This window comes from Chiloscyllium plagiosum, unplaced genomic scaffold, assembly GCF_037043375.1.
Source record: "Chiloscyllium plagiosum isolate Xiang-an unplaced genomic scaffold, Cpla_swu_hap1 HiC_scaffold_3, whole genome shotgun sequence".
NCBI lineage: Eukaryota > Metazoa > Chordata > Chondrichthyes > Orectolobiformes > Hemiscylliidae > Chiloscyllium > Chiloscyllium plagiosum.
This window is the reverse complement of record NW_028270141.1, coordinates 43,987,264-44,008,953: the sequence shown is the minus strand read 5'-3', so window position 1 is coordinate 44,008,953 and position 21,690 is coordinate 43,987,264. Positions and strand designations below refer to the sequence as shown.

The 21,690-nt window shown below is 45.0% G+C and overlaps 1 protein-coding gene across 3 annotated transcripts in view; it reads right to left on the bottom strand.

The window, feature by feature from the left end:
* slc35f3b (solute carrier family 35 member F3b) overlaps positions 1–21,690 on the bottom strand; it is a 202,215-nt gene that overhangs the window by 8,050 nt on the left and 172,475 nt on the right. For 2 of the 3 annotated variants that reach the window (XM_087978755.1, XM_087978770.1), the window contains 3 exons: positions 19,371–19,590; positions 13,914–14,039; positions 457–649 (listed from right to left, as the gene is read on the bottom strand). In XM_087978755.1, coding sequence (XP_087834881.1) covers positions 457–649; positions 13,914–14,039; positions 19,371–19,590 — 539 coding nt within the window. The remainder of the gene's footprint in view (positions 1–456; positions 650–13,913; positions 14,040–19,370; positions 19,591–21,690) is intronic. The other variant, XM_087978762.1, reaches the window with a different exon arrangement.

The following is a 21,690-nucleotide window of genomic DNA, read 5'->3' as shown; positions in this document are numbered from 1 at the left end:
CTTGCATTTATATAGCATTTTGGACTGAGGTCCTTGTTGTAAATCAGGTAATGTGACAGTCAATGACCCACAAGCAGGAAGAAAGGATAATGACCACATAATCTGCTCTGAATAATACTGCTTGAGGAGTAACTATTAACCAGGACTGGGAAATGTTTCCTGGTCCTCTCCAAAATATTTCCAGAGTGAGAACAGATGGAGCTACAGCTTAATATCTCAACCAAAACATGGCAACTCAGATAGTGCAGTACTCCCTCTGTACCACCACTTTTAGCCTCAGAGGCAGGAGTGCCGTACCCACTATCCCTTAAAGACTGATCCATTGTCCTTCTGCTTCCCCCCCCCACCCCCAAGGTTCCAGTGCCCATCGCTCGGTTCATTCACAGACTCGGCAGAGAGGTCTGGCAGAGTGGGGAGGGGAGGTGCAGACATTGTTCACTTCTCCTCAGGACTTACACAGCAAGAGAGTCGCCATCCCGCACAGTTTCTCCCAAGGAATGAGGCTGAATGGGGTCCAGTACTCAACGCCGGTGAAGTAAAGGGCCACCGGAACAAAGGTGACGAAGGTGACATTGAAAAGTCCCAGCACCGAAAGGAACAAAGCTGCTTCACCGTACTTGGCACTGCCCAGGAGCATCTTAAACAAGACCTGAAAGAAAGATTTTGCATTTCTGTAGCGCCTTTCTTGATTCCAGGATGTCCCAAAACACTTTACAGCCAATGAAATACTTTTGAGGTGCGGCCACCTCGGTGAGGTGGAAGCGATGGCAGCCAATTTGTGCACAGCAACATCCCAAAAAACGGTAATGTGATAGTGAAAAGGGATTGGTATTGGTCAGGGGAACAGGGAGAACTCTGAAACATGGGGCCCACCAGTCAGCCATCCAGCCTGCCCCAGCATTCAGTAAGGTCAAGGCTGATCAACAAACTATTTCTGTAGGACCCCTTAAACCCCATATCTTTTAATACCTTTAAGTAAAGTGAATAGGAGTCATATTGGATTTGACAGATTAACTCTCTACACTTCCCCCCCAATCCTGCACAGATCTAACCAGTTTCTTCTCCCTTCCATTTTTTAATTTAATTCAATGAACTTTTTTTTTCTTGTTTCAGATAGAAGCAATTATTCAAATGTGCTTCCATCCTGTCCTTCATCATTACTGGCTTTTGAACATGACATTTTTGACATTTTTTGCTTTTTCTAAAAAAAATGGTTCCCTTATACCACAAGGAATATGAGAAGCCAAGTCCTACTGCCCTTGGAGACTCCTGAAGAAGGGCTCATGCCCGAAACGTCGATTCTCCTGCTCCTTGGATGCTGCCTGACTTGCTGCGCTTTTCCAGCGACACATTTTGCCCCGGAGACTGTCCTGCTCCTCAATAAGATCATAATTGATCTGATTAACTCCATTTTCTTGCCTACGCTTCCTCCAACCAACCTCCTTCCCCCCAAATAAAACTCTCCTGTAGTTGAATAACCTGCCTAACCTATTATTAAGTTTGCTGATCCCTGTCTGAGGATATCACAAAAATGTCATTAGTGCCATTCCTGGGTTCTGCTCCATCACCCATTATCTCAGTTTTGAGTTGACACAGCAAATACTTAAAGTGCAGACATTCCCCCATTGTGCGTTTTGATCTCACCCATTTGTCGTGATTGAAAGGCCGTGCCTGTTGAATGTGACTTATTCAAGGTGACGGCCATTAGTTTACATTTTAAAACGTTGCCTATTTTAGATCATTTCTCTCAACTCGGTCAGAGACGTTGTGACACACCTCCAGGGCCAGGTGAGAGTCCCACCTGGTTCAAAGGTAGGGACAGAACCATTTTGCCTCAACAGACCTTAATGTTGCCTGTTTTGATCACAAAAAAAAATAGGTGTTGGTGACGATTCGCCACGGCAGATTTGGTGCCGCTGATTAGCCACTGCCGGTTCACCCCCAGCGTTTCTCCACTGGGGTCGTTTGACCTCTGGAGCCTATTCACCACAGGAAATATATATATATATATATACTGATTGTTTCCCTCCCGCCTGTTCTTTCATACTTCTCAGTCCCCTTTATTTATACAACTACATAGTGCATATTGATAAAAAAGAGGTAAAATAAATATCATTTTATTGGTTTATATATAAAAATGAGTTACAAAGTCTTGCGGTGGCGAATCGCCCTCAGTGGCCAATGGGCGGTGGCTAAGCGTCCTCAGCGGTGAAAGGGCAGTGGCTAATTGGCAGCGGCGAATGGTCCCATCCCGAAAAAATAGATGGGAAAGTAAGTGGTATGGATAACACAGAGTGTCCATAGAGATATATAAAAATGTTAAGTGAGATGAAATAAAATGGGAGAAAATGTGTGGTTATGCACTGTTGCAGGAAGAACAGAGGAGCTGAACATTAATTAGTAAGAGAAAGACTGCAGGCAGCACACAATGGTTTGAAGGTCCCAGTGCATGAACCAGTGCACACAGCACAGGGATTTGGGGTCCTCTTGTATAAATCACAAAAGGCTAGTGTATCATTACTGCAGGCAAAAGGAAAGGCAATTGGAAAGTTAAATGTTTATCTCAAATGGAATGAGGTAGAAAAATAGCGAGATCTTGCTAAGACTATACAACACAGAAATCAGACTACTGCTGGGAAACTGCAACCAGTTTTAATCCTCTTATGTAAAGAAAGACAGACTGACATTAGGCACAGCCCAGAATATGAATGGACTCTCTTATGAGTGGTTGAGTAACTTGAATTTGTAGACTTTGTAGTTTAGAAGATCGAGAGAAAACTAATTAAAATACACAGGATTCATAGGAGGCTTGTGAGGGTAGATGTGGAGAGGTTATCCCCATTGTGGGAAGGTCTAGAATTAGAGGGCACAACTCAAATAAAGGCTAATTCATTTAAAACCGAAATGATGAGGAATTTCCTTCTCTCAGAGGGTGGTGAATCTGTGGAATGCTTTACTATAGACAATTGTCATTAACTCTTTTTAAGGCGGACATATTAGATTTTTCATCAGTAAGGGAATCAAAGGTTAGGAGGGGAAAAGATCTGAGCAATGAAGGCAAGAGTGCTAAATGGAGTTGTGGATTATCAGATCAGCCACAATCTCATTGAATGGTGGAGCAGACTCGATGGGCCAAAGAACTGGATTCTGCACATGCATCTTAAGGTTTTATGTTAAAAGATTGACGAGGACAAAGCAGGAAACACTGTTTACATGGACTTTAGTAAAGCCTTTGACAGGGTTCCACATGGTAGACTAATTAGTAAAGTTAGGTCACATGGGATTCAGAGCAGAGTGGTGCTGGAAAAGCACAGCAGGTCGGGCAGCATCCAAGGAGCAGGAAAATCGACGTTTCGGGCAAAAGCCCTTCAACAGGAATAGAAGCTCTATTCCTGATGAAGGGCTTTTGCCTGAAACGTCGATTTTCCTGCTCCTCGGATGCTGCCCGACCTGCTGTGCTTTTCCAGCACCACTCTGCTCTGAACTCTGGTTTCCAGCATCTGCAGTCCTCACGTTTGCCTAACATGGGATTCAGGGTGAGTTTGCCAATTGCATACAATATTGGCTTCTCGGTCGGAGACAGAGGGTGATAATGGATGGTTGTTTCTCAAACTGGAGGCCTATGTCCACTGGTATTCCACAGGGATCAGTGCTGGGTCCACTTTTGCTTGTCATTTATATAAACGATTTGGAATAGAATATAGAAGGCATAGTTAATAAGTTTGTGGATGGCACCACAATTGGTGGCATAGTGGACAGTGAAGAAGGTTATCGAAGATTACAAGGAGATCTTGATCAAGTGGTAGATGGAGTTTAATTTGGATAAATGCCAGGTATTGCACATTGGTAAAACAAACAAGGGCAGGACTTATACAATTAATGGTAGGACCCTGGGTAGTGTTGTAGAACAGACTGACCACTGGGTTCAGGTACATAATTCTTTGAAATTTGCCACAGGTAGATAGGGCGGTTAAGAAGGCACTTAGCACTCATGCCTCCATTGCTCAGCTCATTGTGCATAGGTGTTGAGAAATCATGTTGAGGTTGTACGGGACGACGATGTGGCCTCTTCTGGAGTACTGTGTGCAGTTCTGGTCACCCTGTTATAGGAAGGATATTATTAAACTGGGTTCATAAAGATTTACCAGGATGTATCGAGGAATGGAGGGTTTGAGATTTAAGGAGAGGTTGGATAGTCTAGGACGTTTTTCACTGGCACAAAGGAGGTTGAGGAGCGACCTTATCGAGGTTTATAAAATCATGAGGGGCATAGATAAGGTGAATGGAAGGTGTCTTTTCCCTATGGTAAGGGAGTTTCAAACTAGGAACAATAGTTTTAAGGTTAGAGGAGAAAATTAAAAAAAAACACGAGGAGCAACTATTTTGACACAGTGAGTGTGGAATGAACTGTCAGAGGAAGTGATGGATGCAGTACAGTTATAGCACTTGGATAAGTTTATGAATAGGAAAGAATTAGAGGGATATGGGCCAAATGCAGGCAAGTGGGACTGGTTTAGCTTGGGATTATGGTCAGTGTGGACTAGTTAGATTGAAGGGTCTGTTTTTGTGCTGTATATCAAAAATCAAACATTTTCGGAATTTAAATTTACAATCGACCAATTGTCATTTGCAGAAGTTTTTCAAACTTTCACCACCTTTTAAGTGTGGAAGTGTGTTTTAAATTTCAGTCCTGAAGGACTGACTCTAATTTTTAGAATCTGTTCCCCAGAGCTGGACTCTCTTAACAGGAGGAATACTTTCTTCTGAGCTAACCTGTCTTAATGTCTTCATCACTTTGATTATCCTACCCCTCAAACTGCAGGAAACACAACACTAGCTTGTTGATCTTGTGTCGTAATTTAACCCTTGTAGTCAAGGTGTCATTCTGGTAATCGTACATCATAACACTCTCCAAAGATAATATATCCCCCTCAGCGTGTGCTGCTCAGAATGGCTTATAAACCATCAAGAAGACGGTTTAATAAGGGTTGTACAACTGAGCATAAATGTTTACTTCCCATGTGTTCTAGTCCTCCTGATGCAAAGATCGATATTCAATTTGCATTTGATTATTTAATTACCTGCATTTGAGACTTAATGACCTTTGGATCTGGATATTCAAGTCTCTTTGAACCTTCACAGCTCCTGTTTTTTATAATTCCAAAAAGTCCCTTGTTCAATCCTCGTTAGGTCTAAAGTGGACGACCTCATATTTGCCATGTTACGCTTCCATCCACACTGCTTACCATGTTGTTATTCTTTGTATCACTCAAAAGTCAAATCTTGGCTTTTAGTCCCATTCTACCAGTAGGAGATACTTGGCCATGATTCCTATTCTCTACCTCCTGCCTTTTGGCCAATTTCCTGACCAAGTTAATAATTTACCCTTAAATCATGAGCTTCAAGTCTAGCTAACCCTGTCCTTTGTGAGGCACTTTATCAAAACCCTTCTGAAAGTCCCTCACTGCCATAGTCAGGCCCCTTTCCACAACTATAGGCAGTTTTTTGAAAATATCAATCAGGCTTTTCAGGGAGGGCCTGCCATTTACTAACCTGTGCTAATTCTCTCTGGTTGGTTGAATATTCCTGTCACCTAATCTATAATTAGAGACTCTAGGAATTTCCTCAATGACAAGGGGCTTGATGTTTAGGTGACCATAGGACTCAGGACCGGGAGCTAAAATCACCCTACTGTCCCCCAGCTCCACCTGTTCCTGGGCCATTTTAGTGGTGGTGAGGGTGGCAGTGCCACTCTAAACCAATTAACAGATTTGCCAGTCCACCTCCAGGTATGTACAGCTGGCAAGGGCCTGTTAAGGTAACTCAGAGCTGCCTCCTTGGGGTATATTAGGGTCCAGGCAGGTGCGCAATAGTGTGACCTAGTTGTAAGACCCATCTTTAACTTGGAGATGGGCTCCTCCATTTTGAAGTGCCCTGTCATAAGATTTTAAGAACTAGGAGCTGGAAAAGGCCATTTAGCCCATCAAGCCTTCTCTGCCATTCAGCAAGATCACAGCTGATTTGATGGTGGCTTTAACTCCACTTTGCAGCCTGACCCCACATAACAGTTGACTCTATTGCACGTAGCTCAATAATCTGTCTAACTCAACCTTGAATATATTCAGTGACCCAGCCATCACTGCTCTCCCGGGAAGAGAATTCCAAAGCCATCTCCATACTTCCCTGCCATTATGGTCTGCCATTGCTTTCAAGCTGGGAATAGTCTGATTGGCTGTCCAGCCAGCCTTACCCCATCCTTAAATGGATAATGAGTCATCACTCAGGTCAATAATGGACTGCCTCAATGAAAATGCCCAACCAATGAGTGTTTTCCACACATTCTAGATTCACATTCCAGCCTGCCTGGAGGGCTCAAGAGCCTGCAGGAACATCTGCCCCAAATAGCAGGCTCTCTGCTCTACAATTACCTGGGTTCCATCTTTCATCTTCCTTAAGTAATAAAGGTCCATGAAACATGTCACTCCAAGTCCAAAGTGAAACTAGTCAGCCTATGGGAGAAGATGATCAAGTGGTTCCTCGTAACTTTGCCATTAGAATTATTAGAATTGTTCATATAACTCAGGTTGCCATGGAGTTCGAAGCTGGTTAACAGAAACGTTGTGGGCAGAAAACGTTCCCACAGAAACTCTTGGGACAAAAGTTGCAAAGCTCTCCCACAAAATAGATCTTAAATCTGTTTGGTAGAGAAACAGACAGGGAGAAGAAAAGACAGTTTCACCAGAGCTGACTATACTGTTCAATGGGGTTTATTCAAGAGGTTAACTAAAGGAATCTCTGGGAAACCATGCTATCAGGGCTGAGGTGACTGAAAGAAAAAAGCTATCTGGAAAACTCAGAATGGAATGGTTAGTGAAGGCCCTTTGAACTTGTGTCTCAATCTGACAAAGCGTGGTGAGAGTCTATTGGAGAACTGGGAGAGTCTGGGACTGCTCAGGATGTTGGATCTGTGCCAGTAAGGTATATGTCGTATTGACATCAAGTAAAATTTAACACGTTGCTTCAAGTATCATTTCTTAGTTAATTAATGTTTGAGTTATGTTGACTTTTGGTTTGTTTGTTACAGTGAACACGTTTTAAAAAGTGTAATCTTGTCAATTAAAAACTGGAAGAGTTGTGGATACTGTAAATCAGAAATAAAAATAGAAATTGCTGCAAAAGCTCAGCAGATCTGGCAGCATCTGTGGAGAGAAATCAGAATTAATGTTTCAGTTCCCTCAAACTATTCTGAGGAAGGGTCACTCACCTGAAATGTTAACTGATTTCTCTCCATAGATGTCGCCGGACATGCTGAGCTTTTCCAGCAATTTCTATGTTTGTTTCTAATCTAGTCCATTAATTTTGTGCACATTTTTGTTTTTAAACGCTATTGGCCTCTTTGGGGATTGTAGCTTATGCACAGTTTTAGAATCTAAAGAAATGGTTCCTGTTTCAAGAGAACGTTTGGATGATCATAATTAAGGAATCTTCAATTGATTCTTTTAAAATCCTGGAAAGGAAACCATCTGGTCCTTGGGATTAAATGGTCGTTAGTGTTTTTATTGACTTCATTACTATTATTTTACTTAAGCTTTCTATGGATGGCCACCTTGCTGCGGTGGAAAGGTTTGAATGTTTAGTTGATCCCAAGAGTGATGCGTCAGGAGTTCTCACCTCCTGGCAGGGCCACCCATGAAGTGAAAGGGGGGGAAACCAGTCAAACTGCAATCCAAAACAAGTCCTCAATGGCGATCCAAGCAGAAAATACTGTGTTTGTGTGATATCAATGACTGCAACAGCAGATGAAGGCTGCAGCAGTAGGAAAATCCTCAGTTGCTAGAGTTTCCTTACCACTGGAACTGGATCTTCCTTTTGTTAAGGACCATGTATGCTGATGGACAACATTATTCCAACTTTAAAAGATGTTCCACACAAGGTATCTACCTAGAGGAATTCAACCCCTCTATCGCACACAACATAAGCCCTGCGGCAATTGATGAGAGGTGACAGGGCCAGGATTGGGAGATCTGGAAGCCCCGAGCTTTAGACCAGCATGTAGGTGGTGGAGTTTGACTCAGTCATTTCACTCGTGCAACAGGAACAAGCATTTCAGCAGCTTTCTTCATGGCTCAGTATCCCTCTTCAGGATCTACTCTGCTCACCTCTCATAGGGAAGGCGCTAGAAAAGGTATCCAAAATATAGTCTGTTTCATCAACAACCTGTCTGAAATTCCACATCCAGTGGGCTCATTTACCTGCGGTCTAAAAACCAAAGTCAAGCTCAATTTCGGAACCTGGAATATAAGAAACGAGCAAAGCAATCCTCTCAAATGAAGAACTGACCTTGTGGCCTCCGCACTCAGGCACTCCAATGTTGATATCTTTACCCTGCAGGAGAGTCAAAGAGCACCTGAGAGTAGGTGGTGGCTTCTGGAGAGAAAAACCCATAGATCGATCCATGACACATGGAACTGGATTCACGATCAAGAATGAGCTCATTAATCAACTCTCAGAGCTCCCTGTTGGCATCAAGGATTGCCTCATATCTCTCCCATCTACAACTTACCAAGAACCAACAGGCAATGCTCATGAGTGCCTATGCACCAACCTTGATGCCATAAATGGGTCCATAGAAGGGTTCTGCTCCAACCTGGACACCATAATCACCAACATTCCTGAAAACAATAAAACTATCATTCTTGGAGCTTTGAAAGGAACCATCAGAAAGGAAGGCATTGGGAGTTGCAACTCTAACAGGATTCTCCTGCTCACCAAATGTGCAAAACACCAGCTGGTCACCGACACAATGTTGCACCTAAAAGACCAGTTCAAGAGGCATCTATGATCAAAGCACTGGCACATGATTGATGATGCCATGGTTCATTCCTGAAGCCAAAAGCGATGAGGAGTGCAGACCACTGCTGGACAGAACACTGGCTTGTCCCCTCCTCAATGACCATCAAATGCTACCAGAAGCAGCTGGAGATGAAGCAGTTCAGAAAGATGCTCAACGTTGAGCAGTTTCAGCAGCCAAGCAGACTAGGAAACTTCCAACATCCTTCAACAAAACCTCCAGAGAGTTAATTTTAATGAACGGAGAAAGTCTAGAATAAGCTGGAGATAGCCATCACATCATGCAGTGAAGAAGCTATCGACTACAAGACCAGGAATCACCAAGACTGGTTCAACATGAGCAACCACCTCATCGAAAATCTTATCAAGAAGAGGAGGAAGGCTCTCCATGCCTAGCAAAACAACGTCACCGGCAAGGCAAAGACAACTCATCAGACAGGGAAGACAGAGTTACAATGAAGAACAAGAGAAATCAAGAACAAATAGTGGGCCACGAAAGCGAAGGAGCTCCAACTCTTTGTTGACGAACACAACACCAGGGTTTCTTCAGTTACACCGAGGTAATATGCGGACTCAATATCCTTGGCCTCAGATTGATGGGAATAAGTAAAGAACTCTTTTGAAAGGCAGAGGATATATCGGCCTCCGATGGAAATAACACCTCAAAAAATATCTCCTAAACAGGGATACAATCAACAGTGAGGACATATTTGAGGAAATCCCCCAAATTCCCAAAGATGATCTTGGACTCTCACTGAGTGTCACAGAATTTGAAGCTGCCATTAGACACATGAAGAAGCTGCAGAAGTGGATGGGGATTCGCCAGCAGAGATCTTCAAACTTGGAGGAGCAGAGTCCGAGTCATTTCCTTCAAATGTTTCCGAAAACCTGGGTCAAAGGTGACATCCCTGTTGATCTCAGGGATGCTGCCATCTCCACTGTCTTCGAGAAAGGAGACAAAGTAGACTATGGGAACTAACAAGGAATTCTGTTCTCAATCGCCAGGAACATAATTGCCTGTATCCTCACCAGACACCTTCTCCCAGACTCTGAGGAAATTCTTCCTAAAAGCCAGTGTGGCTTCCAACCATGGAACTATGGACATGATTTTCACTGCTTGGCAACTCCAAGAAAAACATTAGGAACAACTATCAATTCTATATGGCCTTCCTCAATCTGACCAAGACTTTTGATTCCATCAATAGGGAAATGCTACTGAAGACCCAATGAAAGACCAACTGTCCAGTGAAATTCATCAAGATCCTCTGTCGCTTCCACCACAAAAATGTTGGCAATGGTCCTCACTGACGGTAATATGACAGAAGCCTTTGGGTCAAGACAGGGTCAAACAGGGATGTATCAGAACTTGGCAAAAAAATAATGCAACTAAAGAGGTAAAAGAACACAAAAGTGAAGGACATTGTCTCAGACATCAACGTCACGCTCTGGCAGTACAGACCCAGCAGAGGTGGAGGCGCAGTGGCATACAGTCAGGAGGGAGTTGTCCTGGGAGTCCTCAACATTGACTCCTGGACTCCATGAAACCTCATGGCTTCAGGTTAAACATGGGCAAAGAAACCTCTTGCTGATTCGCACATACTGCCCTCCCTCGGGTGATGAATCAGTGCTCCTCCATGGTGAACAATACCCAAGGAAGCACTGAGAGTGGCCAGCATGCAGAATGTACTCTGGGTGGGGATTTCAATGGCCATCACCAAGAGTGGCTCGGCAGCAGTACTACTGATCAGAACTTACCCTCAGCATATGAAATTGATTCTCTGTCATTTTACTCATTGCCTTTTGTTAGTTGTCAGTTTACCTATGGTCTTGAAGGTTGTACATTAGTAGGAAATGGAGGACTGGCTAACTAACAGAAGGCAGAGAGCTGGGATAAGGGGGTCATTTTCAAGATGGCAACCTGTAACTAGTGGAGTGTCACAGGGATCAGTGCATTGGGTCACAATTATTTACAATGTATCTTAATGACTTAGATGAGGAATATGAATGTTTTATAGCCAGGTTTATGGATGACACAAAAAATAGGTGGAAAGGCAAGGGGTAGGATGACTCAAGCCTGCAGGAGGATACGGACAAGCTGACAAAAGCTTGGCAGATGACACATAATGTGGGAAAGTGTGAAGTTATGCACTTTGGCAGGAACAATAGAGAAGCTGAATATTGTTTAAATGGAGAAAGGGTTCTGGGAGATCAATGCTGGATCCTCTGTTTTTAGTCATTTATATAAATGATTTGGATGTGAACATAGGAGGTATAGTTAGTAAGTTTGCAGATGACACCAAAATTGGAGGTGTAGTGGACAGTGAGGAAGGTTACCTCAGATTACAACAGGATCTTGATCAGATGGGCCAATGGGCTGAGGAGTGGCAGATGGAGTTTAATTTAGATAAATGTGAGGTACTGCATTTTGGAAAGGCAAATCAGGGCAGAATTTATACACTTAATGGTAAGGTCCTGAGGAGTGTTGCTGAACAAAGAGATCTTGGAGCGTAGGTTCATAGTTCCTTGAAAGTGGTAGAATGGATAACAAAGGAAGTGGTTGCAAGAATGTTGCCAGGTTTGGAGGGTTTGAGCTACAGGGAGAGGCTGAATAGGCTGGGACTTTCTTCCCAGTGTTGGAGGCTGAGAGGTGACTTTATAGAGGTTTATAAAATCATGACGTGTAGTCCAAAACTCGAGGAAAGATGTAAATGGGACCTAAGGAGCAACGCTATCATGCAGAGGATGGTGCCAGTGGAGTGCCACAAGGATCGGTGCTGGGTCCACTACTTTTCATCATTTATATAAATTATTTGGATGTGAACATAGGAGGTATAGTTAGTAAGTTTTCAGATGACACCAAAATTGGAGGTGTAGTGGACAGCAAAGAAGGTTACCTCAGATTACAACAGGATCTTGATCAGATGGGCCAGTGGGCTGAGAAGTGGCAGATGGAGTTTAATTTAGATAAATGCGAGATGCTGCATTTTGGGAAAGTAAGGTCCCAGGGAGTGTTGCTGAACAAAGAGACCTTGGAATGCAGGTTCATAGCTCCTTGAAAGTGGAGTCACAGGTAGATAGGATAGTGAAGAAGGCATTTGGTATGCATTCCTTTATTGGTCAGAGTATTGATTACAGGAGTTGGGAGGTCATGTTGCGGCTGTATGGGACGTTATAGCAACTGTTGGAATATTGCGTGCAATTCTGGTCTCCTTCCTATCGGAAGGATGTTGTGAAACTTGAAAAGGTTCAGAAAATATTTACAAGGATGTTGCCAGGGTTGAATATTTGAGTTATAGGGACAGGTTGAATAGGCTAGGGCTGTTTTCCCTGGAGCGTCTGAGGCTGAGGGGGTGACCTTATAGAGGTTTATAAAATCATGAGGGGAATGGATAGGATAAATAGACAAGGTCTTTTCCATGGAGTGGGGGAGTCCAGAACTAGAGGGCATAGGTTTAGGGTGAGAGGAGAAAGATATAAAAGAGATCTGTGGGGCAACTTTTTCAGACAGAGGGTGGTACGTGTATGGTCTGAGCTGCCAGAGGAAGTGGTGGAGGCTGGTACAGTTGCAACATTTAAAAGGCATTTGGATGTGTATATGAATAGGAAGGGTTTGGAGAGCTATGGGCCGGGTACTGGTAGGTGGGACTCGATTGGGTTGGGATATCTGGTCGGCATGGACGGGTTGGACTGAAAGGTTTGTTTCCATGCTGTACATCTCTATGACTGTATGTGTGGAATGAGCTGCCAGAGGGAATGGTGGAGGCTAGCACAATTACAACATTTAAAAGGCATCTGGATGGGTACATGAAGAGTATAGAGGGATTTGGGCCAAGTGCTGGAAAATGGGACTAGATTAATTAGGGATATCAGGTTGGCATGGACGAGTTGGACCAAAGGTTCTGTTTCCGTGCTGTACAACTCTAGGAGTCTACAAGTTCGTTGGGTAATAGGAAAGCCAAATGGAATGGGGCCCTTTATTTCAAAGAGAATGGAGTGTAGGAATATGGAAGTCTTGCTAAAATCATACAAGACATAAATTAGACCACGGTGACACTGTGAACAGTTTTGGTCCCCTTATCTAAAGGAAGATATACTGGCATTGGATGAAGTCCAAAGAAGGCTCACTCAGTTGGTCCTGGTTATAAGGTTGGACCTATACTCATTGAAGTTTAGAAAAGTGACAGGAGTCTTCTTTGAAAAAGAAATGTTTCTTTGGGGGCTTGACAGGGTAAGTATGGGAGAGTCTAGGTCTAGAGGGCATAATCTCAAAGTAATGGGCTGCCCATTGGAGACAGAGATGAGGAGGAATAACATCAGCTGTTATTAGGTATATTCAAGGCTGAAATGGACAGATTTTTAATCAGTAAGAGAATTGAGGGCTTTAGGGAAATGTCAGCAAAGCGGAACTGAGGGTTATGAGATTAGTGAGGATCTCACTGAGTGCTGAAACAGGCTTGATGGACTGAATGGGCTACTTCTGCTCCTAAATCTTACTTGTCTGGTGTCTACATCACAACTTCTGACTGTTAGTTTCATGTCTTTTATTTGATCTCAGACTATCATTTCAACCACCTTTTCACCCTAGCCCTCCTCCCACTCGCCAGATTTCTCCGCAGTGGCGTCTGTGGGATTGTTCCCATCCCCCTTAGAAAACAGACAGAGCCCTGGGCCTTGTTTTCATATTTCAATACCTTTAACAGTGTGGCACTCCCCGCACTTGATAAGGAGCTCAAGTTGCACATATGGAGCTGGAACCCTTGACCTTCTCACTCAGACGAGAGAGTGCTGAGCCAGGACCCAAATCCTAGAATTGCAAATGTTGGGATTAACTGCACTTTGATGTAATTTCAATAGCAGTCAGTTCAATGCTGGAAAAATTGATGAGTAACTACCTGTGAAAAGGTCCAAACACATCAAAAGGGCACAGGAGGTGTCTCACCACCCCAACCAGATCTTTGAGCCCCTCCTGCAGCCCGCTAACACAAAGAAACACAATCAGTTAAACCTCTCACTTGTAGATCCCAAAAGAGATAATTGAAGCTTTGTGGTGGTCATCACCTTACCTTGTAAAGAGCTGACATGGATGCTGATGCTACAACCAGTGTGATCCCAATAACAGAGTGACTGTGAAAACCATCAGCGTAGGTTATCATCACTATCCCTGCAATGGCAAAGATGGCGGCCACTATCTGGTTTGAAAACAGACACAGGCTGGTTAAGTCGGGTTTCATACAAGAGCAGGGAATTGACACAAACAGAGAAAGCTTTAGTCCAACTGATCTCAACAGACCTCCCCACCATCACTACACACCCACATCCACAGACACACCCAAACACACCCAGACACCCACACACCCATACCCACACACGCAGACACACACACGCACGCACACAGACACACATACACCCACACAGACACACCCAGGCACACATACCCACACATAGACACACATACGCACACACGCACACACGCACGCACACAGACACACACCCACACCCACACAGACACACACACACCCACACCCACACAGACACACCCAGACACACATACCCACACACAGACACACATACCCACACACACAGACACACATACGCACACATACAGACACACCCAAACACAGACGCACACATCCACACACACAGACACATCCCCCACACACACAGACACATCCCCCACACACTCAGACACACCCAAACACACAGACACACCCAAACACACAGACAGACACACCCACACAGACACACACAGACACACCCAAACACACAGACACACACCCACCTCCCCTCAAACACACCCCCACACCCACAGTGCTGGGTATTGTCAGTGGGCTGTTGCAGACACAGGAGGGACACACAGCCCATTCACTGCCTGACCATGCCCAATCTCTTGAACAGGAGACATTAAATAAAGGTGCTGATGCTGACTGAGCTCCATCTCCTTCAGCCAGAGAGATGCTCAGAGAATCTGGTGGGTTCCTGCGCACTGACCTAACCAGGAAATCACCTTTGGATGGTCTGATCCTTGTCACACATATAGTGTCTGCCTCAAAATTGCAGGGACCACAGAATAGAATTTCACTCAAAGTTGTGTACGTAACTCAAGATGCTGAAACTAACAGAGCTTTATGTTAAAAGGATGAGATCGTGCCAGTGCAGGAGAGCGATCGCGCCCAGAGCGGGGGAGAGAGATTGAACCTTGTGGGGAAAGCCAGTGTGGAGCAACTGCAGGGCGAATGTAATGTGGAACTCTTAACTTCATTTCTTATTTACTACTTTATACTGAGAAGAATTTTAATGTTTAAATTTTAACTTATTACTGTATTTTTCTACTCTACCTGAGATTTTGTACCTAAGATGGTGCCATGAATAGAGACATTGTAAACTTTTCCCTCTACTCCTGTATCCATGTACTTTTGCACACATGACAATAAAGCCTAACTCTAATTCTAAGAGTTTGCAGGATCACATGGCACAGAAACAGACCATTCAGTCCATGAAAAAGCCTGAGCTAGTTCTTTGAAAGTACACACTAGCCTTGTTTATCCTCTAATGCCCCACAAGATATTCCACTCCACCTCCCAACAAGTATTCAACCCTTTTCAAATTTGTTATTGAACTTTCTTCCCCTGCCCAGTGTGTACCAGACCACACCTCATGGCACAAACCCCTGTTCGCCTGATCTCCCCACTCGTTCACCTGTCACTTACTTTAAATCTGTCTTCTCTGGTTACTCATCCGCTCACAACTAGAAACAAGATCTTCATGCCAAATCAACACAGCCCCTTTTGAACATTCAGACTCTCAAACAGCAACCAACAAAGCAGCAAACATGAGATAAATCCACGTGGAGCTTTTTTTTAATCTTCGAGGGGACAGGCTGGCAGGTGACAGACCCCACACGCTCATCTCCCCAAGCCGAATATCACAGACAGCACTTAGTCAAAACAGTCAATAAAGTCATCTGTAATGGGCTCCAGCATCATCCCTCACTCAGTCACTAACATTCAGGTTAGTTCTGAGGGACTGTTGTCATGCAGGTGAGATAGAATGGCTTCTGTCTGAGCGCAACAGGTTTCAGAACGATGCCAAGGTCAAAATTGTGAAGCTAGGTTACCTGAGTGAAATTCTTTTATAGGAGATTAAAGGGTGATCCTTTATACATGCTTTAGATGATAAAAGGATTTGAAAGAACAGGGAGAGTGGGAGTATTCCCTCTGCAGTTGGGGGAATGACGGGGGGAGCTAGAAAGAAAGAGGAACTTTAAATTACAGCCGTTGACTGACCCTTGATTCAAGGATGAGTCCTACTCAGAGTCAGGAGTTTCTGCTGTAGGTCTTCCAATGTCTGAACAGGCAGATTCTCAACCCACAGATCTTTGGGCACAAGGGGCAGGTTGAGGTCATGGGCTCCAGAGCGCAAGATTTCCTTCCCTTTCTTTCTCAACAGATAATGCACCAGATGGATGAGTTGTCATCATTTTGGTCAATTAGTGGCAACCCTTCCCAGACATGAATGTCAATGTTGCCAAGTATTGTGGAAAGCTTCAAAGTGTTCCTGTTGCGTTTTCATCGTCTCTCCCAGGAACATTGGCTATATGAGGAGTGAGAGGTCCAGTCCTGGTGGGGCTTCACTTTTCATCTATTTGGCACAGTCCACCAGAATTGGTTTCTCAGGAGTGTTACCTGAATGCTCAGAGCAGGCTTCAAGAAGAACACTCATGTTTGGTCACTGCTTCTCACATTGAAGTAGAGATTACAGTGAAGGCATTGTTGATGGAAGTGTTCTGGATCTCTTATGTATCACTGACAAACTGTCCAGGTCTCACTGCAGTACGGAAGTGCAATGATGACAGTAGCTCTCAGTACTCAATTTCTTTTCTTACTTATGGAGGTCTTGCTTGTCAGACACTGCTGTAGTTTAGTAGAAGGCTGAGCTAGCACTGCTGGTCCAGTTATGGAGCTTTTCTCTCATCAATGTTGGTTTTGAAGGAAAGGCAGGTGACAAAGAAAGGAAAGTGCTCAACATATCCGGAGTCTCCTTTAACATATGTGGGAGGTGAAATATTGACCAGGTCTGGTTGATCGAGTTTCATTTTGGGTAGACTCAGTCTCTGGATGCAAAACTGAAGAGTGATTTGCAAATATGATGCAGAGCAAGCAACCAGACTACAGTCACATGTGTTCTTTCCATTGGCCATGGTGGTCAGTAGACACAGAGGCAACTGAGGTAGTATGTTACCATCTGAATGGTGTTTAGTACCCAAAGGGTAGTTGACCTTTGAGGTGTATAACCCTTGTTAGGTCGATGTAAAAAACATGGAAGCCATCACACAGCCCTGCCCGACACAGGTCAGATCTTTGAAGGCATTTCTTTGAAGTATCCCACTTGAGACAGTTTGATTTGATTTGATTTAGACTTTATTGTCACGTGTACCCAAGTACCAAAGTACAGGAGTACACTGAAAGTTTTCAATGTTGGCACACACGCCACCATCTTAGGTACTAGTAGCTAGGTACAAGAACTTAAGAACAAAGTGGAAAGAAATAAGGAACAAAGTTATAAGGTTAACATTACAGTAACTCTTAGTATCACATTAAAAAAAAGAAATAAAGTTAAGTTGCAGTCATATCATCATGAAACAGTTGCAGGATTGTGGTGAGGTTCCTCTGGAGAACATAGCTTGGAACCTCAGTACATTGCAGGCGAGGCACTCGGGAGGTGACGTTTCTTCACATCAAGAGGGGGTCAAAATCAGAAACACTTGCTGCTGAGGTTGGAGGCGGACTGAAAATTTCTAAAAGTCAGATTAAAGAATTCTTTGAGGTATGTGTGTTAAGGACTGTGTAATTTAGGCAGGTAGGTGAAGACACAAACAGACCAATTTGAAGAAATGAAAGGTCTGAGTGAGGAAGAAGTCCCATGGCACTAAGTGAAGATTAACTTACTTGCTCAAATTGTAGGGCTTGAACCCACAAAGTTTCTGACTCTGAGTGAAGAGTAATAGCCACTGAGCCAGACTGACACCACAGGGTTCACCCCCAACAGGTTTCAATCTTTGTCTAATAATTCTCACTCCATCTTCCTACACAAACTTCTTCACAGGGGCTCACACAACAGCAATAAAGAGCCCTTTCATTTCATTTGGTGGATGTTTCATCTCAGCTGGCTGCAGCGTAAAGCTTGGGGCCTGCTGCCAAATACTGACATTAATCTGCATAGTCACTTGAAAATAAAAACTTACAACGATTCCTCATGATAGTGCGGAAACTTCTTGAACCTTCTGCATCTTTGCCACTCCACCATCAGCAGACCTGCCTTCAGCCTCGTATTTGAGAATTCCCTCCTTCAGTCTCTCCATCTCCATACCTCCTTTACGATGCTCCTTGGAACCTACAGTTTTTTGGCAGTACAGGCTTGATAGGCCAAAGCGCCATCCTATACAATATAATTCAGTGATACGTCTTGGAGTAATAGCTTGCCTTGTTGTCCTCTTGTGCTTTGGTATCAGGTTCTGTGAAATAGCAGTCCTGCAGAGCACCTGGGGTAGTTCCTGAAATGCAGTGCTTTGTTCTTGTTGGTGTCAGACACAAGAACAATTCGATAGTCACGCCTGTCCCTCAGAGCCTAGCAGCATTAATACCCCTTTAATAAAACAGGCTGGGCTGGAGAGGGGTAAGGACTCTTGAGCAAGGCCACCCTGATAGCACTTCCTGAATCTGTGGCAGCAGCCAACATGGTCCAATGTTCACTGAGAGTACTGAGGCCTAGACTGTCACGGGGGAATGGGGCTGGAGGTTGGGGCCGGGTCGGGGTGGTTGCAGTTGTCTCTCTGCGGAGATTTCCACCGGGAGTTGTGGTTTCCTCCCACAGTCCAAAGATGTGCAAGTTAGGTGGATTAGCCATGCTAAATTAACCAGAGCGTTCAGGGATGTACAGGTTAGGTGGATTAACCTGGTTAAAAACCTATTGTAGGATGGGGTGGGTCTGGGTGGGATGCTGCTCGGAGGGTCAGTGCAGACTCGAGGGGCCAAATGGCCTCTTTCTGCACTGTAGGGATTCTATGAGATGTTAAGCAGAGATCCCGCCTTTCTCTTCAGGTGATTGTCAAACATGCCGTGGGCATAAATTTTATTTAAAATGAACAGGGGATCTTTGCATCATTCTGAGGAGATGTGCACAGAAACACAGAAGATAGGAGTAGACCCTGCTGGTTTGTTTCCATGTTGTCCATCTCTATGATCATGGCTGATCATCCAGCTGGATACCCTAATCCCATCTCCCCCCCCTCTCCACATCCCTTTAGCTACAATCTACCTCCTTCAAGTAGACATAGGTTATCAGATCATTATCGTTACACTTCATGGGAGCTTGCTGTGTGCAAATTGGTTGCCGTATTTCCTATAGTACAACAGTGAACAATTCAGAAATACTGGATTTGCTTCAGTAACACATCCTCCCGTCCTTTTGCAGACTCTGAGGAAGTAAAGAAGAAATATGGACAAGCAGACGAGGTGACTTACCCTAACGCCCATGAATTTGTCCCGTAGAACAATCCAGGAGAGCAGGAAGACAAAGGCCTTGTTGCAGCAGAACAGAGCAGACGTATCTGTCGCACTGATTTTCTTCAGGGCTAGCAAGTACAGGTAGTTCGTTAAGGTCCACAGGACACAGAACGGGGCCATTCTGCTGAAGAATAGTTTGACGGTCAAACCATCATCCCCAAAAAACCTCCAACATTCCCTAAAAAATGGGGTGGGTAGGGGTCAGGAGGAGAATGAAAGGTCATCACTCAGACTCATGTGAAATCTTAGAACAAAACAAACTTTAAAGTCATCCATTTCAATGCACTATGTACGGAAACGCAGTCTTCATTGTACCCTGCTGAGGCTGCATGACCAGAATGGGGTAAACTGAAGGACGGGACCTGGGGAGGTCAGAATGGTTGTTCGTAAATATAGTGGGAATTAACCTTTCTGGCCAACTCGAGATGGTGGACAGAGCCTTTAGTTTAATGTCAGTGACAACTGCAGTAGGGAGTCAGCCTGGGTCAATGCTCCAGACTCTAACGCAAACCTGTGAGCCTCGGTCGAGGTGGTCCACATTTAGGCACAAAGGCATCTTAGGGTGCTGCTCTGTAACCACAGCATCCAGCTGTTTGGAATACCTGGCAAATCACAGCTCCCCAAAGGAAACCATACCATTAGGTTTTGTTTCAAATAGGTTTGAATAAATTAATAACAGAAAATGCAACTGGACATTAAATGTTATTTGGAGAAATTGTTTGTTGATGGAGTGTGCATTTGAGTTGAACTCCAGAGACTCGAGCAGATACTCCAGGCTGACACGTGGATGTAGTGCTGAGGGAGTGCCACACTGTCAGAGGGTCAGTACTGAGGGAGTGCCGCACTGTCAGAGGGTCAGCACTGAGGGAGTGCCGCACTGTCAGAGGGTCAGTACTGAGGGAGTGCCGCACTGTCAGAGGGTCAGTACTGAGGGAGTGCCGCACTGTCAGAGGGTCAGCACTGAGGGAGTGCTGCACTGTCGGAGGGTCAGTACTGAGAGAGTGCTGCACTGTCAGAGGGTCAGTACTGAGGGAGTGCGGCACTGTCGGAGGGTCAGTACTGAGGGAGTGCCGCACTGTCAGAGGATCAGTACTGAGGGAGTGCCGCACTGTCAGAGGGTCAGTACTGAGGGAGTGCCGCACTGTCAGAGGGTCACGACTGAGGGAGTGCCGCACTGTCAGAGGGTCAGTACTGAGGGAGTCCTGCACCATCAGAGGGCCAGTGCTGAGGGAGTGCCGCACTGTCACAGGGCCAGTACTGAGGGAGTGCCGCACTGTCACAGGGCCAGTGCTGAGGGAGTGCCGCACTGTCACAGGGCCAGTGCTGAGGGAGTGCCGCACTGTCACAGGGCCAGTGCTGAGGGAGTGCCGCACTGTCACAGGGCTAGTGCTGAGGGAGTGCCGCACTGTCAGAAGGTCAGTGCTGAGGGAGTGCCGCACTGTCAGAGGGTCAGTACTGTGGGAGTGCCACACTATCAGAGGGTCACGACTGAGGGAGTGCTGCACTGTCGGAGGGCCACGACCGAGGGAGTGCCGCACTGTCAGAGGGTCAGTATTGAGGGAGTGCCGCACTGTCAGAGGGTCAGTACTGAGGGAGTGCTGCACTGTCGGAGGGTCGCGACTGAAAGAGTGCCGCACTGTCAGAGGGTCATGACTGAGGGAATGCCGCATTATCGGAGGCTCAGTACTGCGGGAGTGCCGTACTGTCAGCGGGTCAGTACTAAGGGAGTGCCGCACTGTCAGAGGGTCAGTTCTGAGGAAATGCTGGCTGTCATAAGCTCAGTACTGAGGGAGTGCTGTGCTGTCAGAGGGTCAGTACTGAGGGAGTGCTGCACTGTCGGAGGGTCAGTACTGAGGGAGTGCCACACTGTCGGAGGGTCAGTACTGAGGGAGTCCTGCACTGTTAGAGGGTCAGTACTGAGGGAGTGCTGTGCTGTTTTAATGTTAGTACTGAGGGAGTGCTGTGCTATCGTATGGTCAGTATTGAGGGAGTGCTGTGCTGTTGTAAGGTCAGTACTGAGGGAGTGCTGCACTGTCGTATGGCCAGTACTGAGGGAGTGCTGAGCTGTTGTAAGGTCAGTGCTGAGGGAATGATGTGCTGTCGTAAGGTCAGTCCTGTCAGAATTGCTGTCTTTTGTGTGAGGGGTGAAAGTGAGACCTCTCTGCTCTTTAGATGGCCACAAAGATCTCACATGTCTATTTTGAACAACAGTGTCTTCCCTGGTGTTCTGGCCAATAATTATTCCTCCTTCAATATTGAGAATCAGACGATTTATTAG